At 37.4% G+C, this 9,394-nt stretch overlaps 1 protein-coding gene across 2 annotated transcripts; it reads left to right on the top strand.

Moving 5' to 3' along the window:
• Positions 1 to 433: 433 nt before the first annotated feature.
• LOC21402483 (piRNA biogenesis protein EXD1) lies at positions 434 to 9,037 on the top strand. 2 transcript variants are annotated; one of them, XM_010098803.2, is made up of 10 exons: positions 435 to 538; positions 1,595 to 1,770; positions 5,833 to 5,964; positions 6,051 to 6,101; positions 6,381 to 6,477; positions 6,820 to 6,866; positions 7,246 to 7,462; positions 8,215 to 8,344; positions 8,429 to 8,471; positions 8,800 to 9,037. In XM_010098803.2, the coding sequence occupies exons 1-10, from the start codon at positions 484 to 486 to the stop codon at positions 8,875 to 8,877; spliced, it is 1,026 nt and encodes a 341-aa protein (XP_010097105.2). In that variant the 5' UTR covers positions 435 to 483; the 3' UTR covers positions 8,878 to 9,037. The 2 variants fall into 2 exon arrangements, with proteins under 2 accessions (XP_024021810.1, XP_010097105.2); XM_024166042.1 differs by lacking the exon at positions 6,051 to 6,101 and having other exon boundaries at positions 434 to 538.
• The last annotated feature ends 357 nt before the right edge of the window (positions 9,038 to 9,394 follow it).

Here is a 9,394-nt window from a genome sequence, read left to right on the forward strand (position 1 = left end):
TGGATGTGGCAAATTGTGATTGGAGAGAGAGCAATTGAGACAATTAAGAGGGGATAACAGATTTATTCTTAAAATGCATGATACTGATGATATGTTTTGTTATAACAAACGATACGAAATTGAATTTATCCTTCACTTGTCTAAAAAAAGCCTTAAAATATTTAGATGACCTATTTTAAAATTAGAAGATACACAATGTAATTATAGAAATAGAGGAATATCAATATAACAAATCAGAAAATTACAAAATATTGAAATGATAAGTATCCTTTCAGGTTACTTAGCATAGGAATGACGTGGAAAGTTTATTATTATTATTTTTAAGGAATGCAATGGAAAAAAAAAAAGAAGAAATAAGATAGTTATGCCGTGTTGCCTTCCACATGCGATAGATGCCCATGTCCTCTTGAGGAAAGTAGAAATGGATATAATGACCCGAAGGTTTGACGAAGCAGCTCTGATTTGTTTGGATGCCCCGATCGCATGGCCTCTGTACCTTCTCCTTATCAGACGCACATTCCTCTCCCCTCGCTCTCTGGTATTTCTCTTTCTTTCTCTTCTTTACCTTCGATCCAATTCCAGATTTTTCTTGCACAATCTCAAGTTTTCTGTTGTTTAGAATCCAATTACCATTTCGTTGATTCGGTTTCTTCGGAACGTCGTTTTCGTAGCCTTTTTGGTTCGGAAACGCCTATGGTTTGGTCTGTTTGGCTGTCGAGAACATGTCTTCGAGTCATGGAAGAGTTCTTTTTGTTTGTTCTAACCTGAGAGATCGGATCGCTTACTGTCTGGTTTAGTCTCCGAGGAATATTGTTACTAACTGAACAAAAGCAAAACGTATTTCGGATTGTCAATTCGGATTTCCCCTTTCCGTTTCAAATCCTAAGTTTCTCGACAATCAAATGGATAATTGACGATCGAATTACTTTCTCTTGCTCAATTTCAGTAGATTTTCTTCTTATACTATGTATTGCTACTCCTCTCTCTCTCTCTCTCTCACACACACACACACACACATAGAATTTACGCTTTGTGCTGGTTTTTGAATTGAAGTTGGGATTGCCCGTCTTTCATCAAAATTTCACCTATGTTTACTATTCTTATCACTTTCGAATTAAACAACTTGTGATTGTTCCTCTATTACGGCAATCAACTGGAAGATTGACGGTCGAATGATTGGTTATTGTTCAATTTCCGTCGATATCTCTCGCAGATTGTTTACAGCTATTCCTCGTTTGCGCTCTCTCTATCTGCATCTGCACATAATTTACCCTTCGGGCTGGTTTTTGGTTTGAAATTATATGCTTGTATTTTCTTCAAATTTCACTATCTTCCCTTTCTAATAAACTATTTTTGATTATGCCTTTGATTACATCAGTTGGCTTAGGACGAGTAAAAACGAACTAGAGATAATAAATATATTGGTTTGCAAGTCGATTTGTGTACTATTTTTGTTGGTTCTAAATGTTAATTAACATATGTAACTTTCATGATTTGGCTGGATACGAATTTCATGTTCTTTTCTCTTTTCCAGGATGGTCAAGTTTCATAAATTAAAAGTCCTTTTTTTTTTTACCCTCCTGGTGTATTACAGATGAGACGCCCCTAAAACATGAAGCTCATTTATCCGAAGTTCCTGTTCACATCGTTACTCATGCCTCTCAACTTCCCCCTGAGTTTCTGCACCCGTCATCTGAAAGGCAGTTGGTCATTGGTTTCGATTGCGAGGGAGTTGATCTGTGTCGCCATGGAACACTCTGTATAATGCAGGTAAACAACGGGTGCGTTTGGAATTGGTTCCAAAACGTTTTTATTTTCTGCACGAAAATGAAAATGAAAACGTTTTCATTTTTATTTTTGAATTATTTCTGAAAATGCGTTTGGTAGTTTTATTTAGAGATTGATTTCAGTTTTAAAAAAAACTGAAACTGCGTTTAGTGGTTTCATTTTTGAAAACATGTAATAGTATTTAATATATTAAATAAATAATAATTGAATCACAAATAAAAACACTAATAATTAATAAAATATGAAAATTACAATATTAGCTTAAATTATTGTCGCTTATACGAATTCCACATTTGATTAGCTAGACGATCCTTAAAATTAACCATGTAATTACGTTGTTGCCGACCGCCCATTTCAGATGTTTCTGCTTCTTGTGCATCCATACCATGTTGTTGTTCCTGTTGCCCTTCTTGTTCTCCCTCAATATCTTCTACGGGCAAATCGACCTTATATTGTATAAATAGAGGATCATCTCGCGCGTGCGTTTTAATTAAATTGTGGATCACACAACAAGCTATTGGTATAACATTTTGTCTTGGCATCCAATAATTGGTCATATGCCTAAGAATTTTAAATATTGCTTTCTAGACCCCAAAGTACCTCTCTATGCAATTACACAGTGAAGAGTGATAATAATTGAATAACTCTTGTGGTCCCGTTGGTTGACCACCATTTATAAACTGTTGAATATGGTACATCTGACCACGAAATAGTGCCAAAAGGCCTTGCGTGTTGCTGTAACCGGAATCCACAACGTAATATTTTGGGGGGGTGGCGCCAAGAATGGGTCATCTGGATCTCTTATAGTCTCAGTTAACACTTTGAAATCAGCAGCTGATCCTTCCCATGCAGTATTGACATAAGTGAATAGCATATCAAAACTACACGCCGCCATTACATTTTGAGTGCACGAATGTCTTCTTCCTCTGTAGACTGTCTGTTGATGTGCAGGTGGGACAACCATCATGTGTATACCGACTATTGCACCAATACAATCCTATTAAAATACATAAGGCGTGAATTACAATTAATTTAAAATTATTTATCATATTAGTAGTATATGAACAGAGTCAGATTGTACTTTAAACAATGGCCAGTACTTAGGGTTGTGTTGAATCTCTGGGGGGACAATGTTCATATTTGGTAGTTTTATAACTTGAGGTGCTAACGCAGACAATGCGGTAAGCATATTATCAAAATGCCGGTGTACTGTCTCTCCATAACGAAAAAATCTATCTTGTATCTCTCTATTGCGATCTGAGTGAGCAACCGTTCTTAAGAACATCATTAGAGATTCTTCTGTTGAAATACTTGAAGAAGGCAGTAGATTGCGGCCTCGAATTAACTGAACAATTGCTTCGAACGTGTCTCGATGCATACAACACATTTCAAACAAATTTTCAGGATGTCCATGTAATTGTTCTAAAACATATTCTCGTCCTGTTAACGCAGTATTACGCCGAGATTGCCTAGTTCGTCTGTTTCCAATCGACATCAATAATTGGATATAATGTTGTGGTTGTTCATCATCATCTGATGACTGGAGAAAGTCAACAGCTCTGGCATCATTCTCACTATCTAAATCCATATTAACCTAAAAAATAAACCAAGACTGGAACTAATCAAACATCCATATAACATTAACTAATCAAACGAAGAACTCTAATGTAATTCAATCCGACTAAAAACAAATAACAAAGTCTAACAAACACAAGTCTAAGAGGAAAATCTGTTGTACATGCTCAACAATACTTAAAAAAAAAACATACGTCCGAGAGGAAATAAATAAAGAAAACAACACAATAATCATTTAAACTACAGGCCTCGAATTCATGAAAGATGACGACAAGCGAGCATTTTCACAAACATTCTCTTAAGGGAAATGTCAACCGCCAACTGGTGCGCTGCCTTAGTATACGCATTATCGTCTAAATACTCCCTATATCCATACAGCAAATCCATACAGGTTTCAATACTTGTAGTTGGATCCTCTTTCTGAGCCTCGGCTAATGCCATAGTACGGGCTTGCCTATCAGCTAAATATTGCTGAAACAAATCAACCTTTTGAACAGATGTCTCACTACGTAGGGTAGCACTCTTTGCCAAAGCCTCTATAGCCGCGTCAACTGCAGTATTGTTCTTGCTCTTCTTCTTGGATTGAGTAGTAGGACCCTGAGACCGTCTGTTTCTATTGTCTTCTGCACCCCAGACTTCATCCGAGTCCCAGGTACCCTCCTCCTCCACTTCCGGTTGTGTGGCAGCCCTTTTCGCCGCATTCAAAACATTAACGGCAGTATGTGCATTCATTAACCCCTGTCCAGTAGCAATAGTCGCAAAAAAAATCTGTGAAAATTGGGCAAAGTTCTGCAAACCCCCTTTCTTGAATTTCTTCGCCTCAGGATGTTTCTGAGATTATAAAGAAAACAAGAGTAAATACTCATGTGCAATCCAAAAACTAATTCAACTCTTTCATATAACATAAGATGTTAATGCTCAAAAGTTACCGCTACATATGAATCCCATACTTCTTTTTCAGCTGTGACAGTGTTAGCCTCAGAATCTCAACCAAACCCTGTTGTTTCAATTAATGTCTTAAACTCTCTCGTGCTACGTCTAAGCCTATTCCACTTTGCTTTAAGCTGGTCTGATGTGAAATGCTTACCAAACTTAAGTGCTATTTCATTAGCAATTTTCATCCACGTTTTTTTGTCCATAGTAGATGTTTGCATCCCAATCTTTGACTCTTCGTATATCAGTTCTACATAAAAATCCTCAATTGCGGTCGGCCATTTCGTATTATCGTCCTTATCACACATCTAAAATAATACTTTCATCATTAAAATAAATGTTAATTTCTAAAGTATATACACACACACGAACACACACGTAGGGGCTGATACAGCGCCAATGGGGGCCTCCCATTAGGGCTGAATCAGCCCCTGGGAGGCCCCCGTTGGGGCTGATGGGGGCTGATAATCAGCCCCCATCAGGGCTGATAATCAGCCCCCATCAGGGCTAATGGGATCAGCCCCCATCAGGGCTAATGGGATCAGCCCTCATCAGGGTTGATGGGATCAGCCCCCCATCAGGATTGATTATCAGCCCCCATCAGGACTGATAATCAGCACCCATGGGGGCTGATAATCAGCCCCCATCAGGGGGCTGATCATTGGGGCTGATTATCAGCCCCCATTGGGGCCTCCCAGGTCAGCCCCAATAGGAGGCCCCCAGGGGCTGATTCAGCCCCAACGGGGGCCTCCCAGGGAAAAAAAAAAAACGGAAAAAAATTCAGCAACTCAGATAATCAAAAAATTAGACAAAATACTAACCAAATCAAACGAAAATCAACCGATTTCGTTGAGTATATCAAGTCAAAATCATTGTCAAAAAAACTTATAAAAAAAACAACCAAATCAGCTAAAAAAACTCCAAAATCAGCTAAAAAAACTCAACCAACTCAGGCGGGAAGGAAACCAAATCAGAAAACGAATAACTCGGTGAGAAGAGCCATACCTCGGTGAGAAGAGGCCGAGACGAGAACGGGAAGAACGGAGGAAACCGGAGGAGCCCCAACAGCGCAAGTCAGGCGAGAAGGAAACCGGAGAAAACGAATCCGGCGAGAAGAACGGAGCAGCTCGGCCGGCAAGAAGGCTGAAGAATGGCTGAAGCAGAAAAAAAAAACTCAGACGAGGGAGGCTGAAGAGAAAACGGGAGAGAAAAGGAAAAGAAAACGAAAATGGAGAAAATGAAAACAGCTTTTTTTCGTTTTCTGATTTCCACAAAACGACAAAAACGTTTTTGTTTTTGTTTTTTAAAAAAACTTACACCAAACGCGTTTTTAACACCCGTTTTCAATTTTTTGCTTCAAAAAACGTGAAAAATGGAAATGGAAACAGAAACAAACAAGCCCAACATTTTACTTTCATGCTCTTTGTGTTCAGCGTTATTAAGAAGCTTTGTCGATAATTTCAATTCATTATAGTCTTACAATTGTTTCACTTGAGATAATTTCTTCATATGTGTCCTTTTAAAACTATTTGGCAGCTTGCATTTCCAGATGCTATATATTTGGTCGACGCCATTCAGGGTGGAGAAATGCTTGTGAAAGCATGTAAGCCTGCACTTGAGTCTAGTTACATCACAAAAGTCATTCACGATTGCAAACGAGATAGTGAGGTCTCTAATTCATTTTTACTAGCATATCTCGGCATGAGTTATTTCGTCATATTAGTTCCAATATTGAATTTATTCTCCTTTTCTAGGCCCTGTATTTCCAGTTTGGCATCAAATTGAACAATGTTATGGATACACAGGTGAGCATGTTACATGTTTATGGGATATTTGTCATGCTCTATTGAGTTTGATAAAGGATTTCATAAGACTTTGTTGCTTGAAATGCTCTGATTTATCAATTGCATTTGTTAAGATCAATTCTTGTGGACCTGCCAAGAGTGTTTGTTGTTTCATTTGTCAGCCTGAGCATCTGTTCTCTGCCTCCTTTCAGTTACCTTTTTTTTTTCTTGGGATATTTTTGATCATAAACGCTGTTCTTAATTAGTTAGCCTAAAGTTTTGCATTTTCGTGGCATTCAGATTGCTTTTTCCTTGATAGAGGAGCAGGAAGGGCGACTGCGTTCTCCAGATGATTACATATCGTTTGTCAGCCTCCTTGCAGATCCACGTTATTGTGGTATTCATTTTATTTTATTAGCTAGGTTAATATATCTATGCTTTTCTGGTTGTAAGGTAGATTTATTTCTTTTCTGGATGGCAGAACCTTCCAGTTGTTAGTTGCTATCTAAAGGCAAAGTGTGAATCTATTGGGCTTTTTTTAAAAATAAATATTAATCTATTTTTGTGCTCTAGATTTAAATTTTGTTATGTTAACTGGTGCTGTGACTTAATCATCAATCGTCATTACATGTCCCTGTTTGTTACATGCTAAAATATTTTATTGAGTACTTTTTCACATGGTGTTGAACTAGTAAATTTGGCCTTTCATAGTGTTTTTCATCTTGAATTTAAAATGTAGGCATATCTTATCTTGAGAAGGAAGAAGTCCGTGTTCTCTTAAGGCAGGTTAGTTTCAACACTAACCATTTCGTTGGGACAATGTTCTTTCGTACATTATTTACGGTTTACATGAATATAATTTCTTTCTATTGCGAACAAGGCATCACAGATAGTATGCTATTTTTCATATTATCCATCGACAGTAAGGTATGGTACAGTAGTAAACTGCGAAATTAACTATAGTCATATCATGTAATGTAAGCATCATGTTAATTATTTCCCTGGTTTGTTGATTCATATACGTGCTTACATTTTTTGTGTAGATGACTTGAGCGAATGTTTAGACTTCCCGTCTAGCTTTCACTGAAAAGTCGTGTTCCTTTTTTCTGCAAGAATTCTCTGTTCAATGACAATTGTCATGATTCATTCATTTTATGCTGTACAGGACCCCAAGTTTTGGACATACAGGCCATTATCTGAGCTGATGGTCCGCGCTGCTGCCGATGATGTCCGCTTTCTTCTCTACATCTATCACAAGATGACAGCCAAATTGAATCAACGAACATTGTGGTATCTTGAAGTTCGTGGTGCTCTTTATTGTAGATGTTTTTGCGTCAACAACAATGACTATGCTGACTGGCCATCTCTTCCTCCTGTTCCAGGTCTTTCTAGTTAAATACATCTAAGTTCAAAAATTTATTTCTTGTAAAAGTGCAGTTAAATTTAATACTTTTACAATGCTTCTGATTTCTTCTTGTCTGCATACAGTATTCTTGTTTGTTTTTTAACTTCCACATGTATACTTGACCTTTAAAATGGGATAGAATACTTGACACAAAATGCATATGCATAGTATGCCTAAGTTTCCACTCAGATTAGCTGTCTGTAAGGTATATTTGCTAGTGCTGCTTATGAAAATCCAGATATGGAGAAACGTAAGAGTAGATAAATAGTTCTACTACTAAATGGGTGAACTCAGTTGTCCCATTTCAAAAAGAAAAAAAAAAGAAAAAGAAAAAAAGGAGGGTTGTTGTAGCTTTCTAACTTAAGAGATTGTTTGGAGGAAGGAAAAAGTGGAAGCAGGAGAAAGATGGGGTAATTGGTGGAAGGATTTTGGGATGTATGGTCGTTTGGCTAGAGAGAAAAGAGAGAACGAACTGGGTGAGGGATTTCAAATGCTTCAAACAACCCCAGTTTTTTAAGAGATTAGAGAATCAATATTCAACACAACAAGTGAAAGGTCTTCTCCTTCCTCTTCATTTTCCTTACTTAGGTTATATGCCTTTATTTCCTTCCTATTTTTCTTTCCCCCCACCAAACATAACCTAAATCTTTGTTTGAGGTTTGTTTTTAATTGTTGGTTATTATTTGCGTGATAACTAAATTTAGCTGTGATACTGATTTTCCCCTGTAGATAGCCTAATGATGGACGGCAATGCTCCGGAGGAAGAAATTCTATCTGTTCTCGATGTTCCTCCAGGAAAGATGGGATGTGTTATTGGGAGAAGAGGAGCCACCATTTTGTCAATTAAAGAATCTTGCAAGTGCGTCTCTCTCTTTGTTTCATTTTTTCTTTAGAAGTACCACTCCCTAGGTATTTAGCTCTTAAGTCGCATAAATTTTTGCAGTGCTGAAATTCTCATCGGAGGTTCCAAGGGTCCACCTGACAAGGTTAGTCCCATAGACTTAGAAAGCAAGCTCATAGTAGAAAACACGTATTGATATTAGACGTTTTTTTTATTACCTTATTTAAATGACTACCGGTAGAGTTCTTTCCCCCCCCCCCCTAAATATCTAGCATTGAGAACAGTCTTGAAATTGTTTCCAATACTATTCTCAATACTAGGCTGGGTTTTGTTGTTTCATTACAAAAATAATTCATAACAGTTCTGATGCAGCACAAAAACGTTTCGTTTCCATAGATGAATTCTTACCCAAAAAAAAAAGAAAGGTTTATAAACAGACGAGGGCTATTTCTATTTGTTGCTTTTATGTGTAGGTATTTATTATAGGACCCGTAAGGCAGGTGAGGAAAGCAGAAGCCATGTTAAGAGGAAGGATGCTGGATATATACTAAGAGACAGGCGTCGGTGTGCTTCTCATCTCTTTAATAGAACTCTTCACAGTAGATTTTACAAATTCTGATAAATGGATTTTGCTGCTTTTGTTCATGTTTCGTTGGGGCCAAGGGGTGGCGGTGAAGAATAAATAAAAGGGTTTGCTACTATATTCAGGCCCGCGTAGTCGATGTCATTGCAATTTGGGAACAAACTAAGTTGAGAAACAAAAATAATAATATAATAATAAAAACTTAAAGAGCACGTGTGTGGCTTTCAACGTCAATAACCACTACTCCACTAAGCACTAATAAGGCAGGGTACAAACATGACAATGAAATATAGAGCAAAAAAAAAAAAAAACTGACAATGAAATATGACAATTAACGTCTACCATCGGTGGGATAGAAAAACCGCAATTCGCAACTTCTTCAGGTTGCAGGGAAATGGCCTCTTATTATTATTATTATTATTTTTTTAGTTTTGTGCTTTTTTTTAAAAGAATTTTATTCTTACCTTTAATAATATGGTGACGAT

This window comes from Morus notabilis, unplaced genomic scaffold, assembly GCF_000414095.1.
Source record: "Morus notabilis unplaced genomic scaffold, ASM41409v2 Scaffold804, whole genome shotgun sequence".
NCBI classification, from domain to species: Eukaryota; Viridiplantae; Streptophyta; class Magnoliopsida; order Rosales; family Moraceae; genus Morus; species Morus notabilis.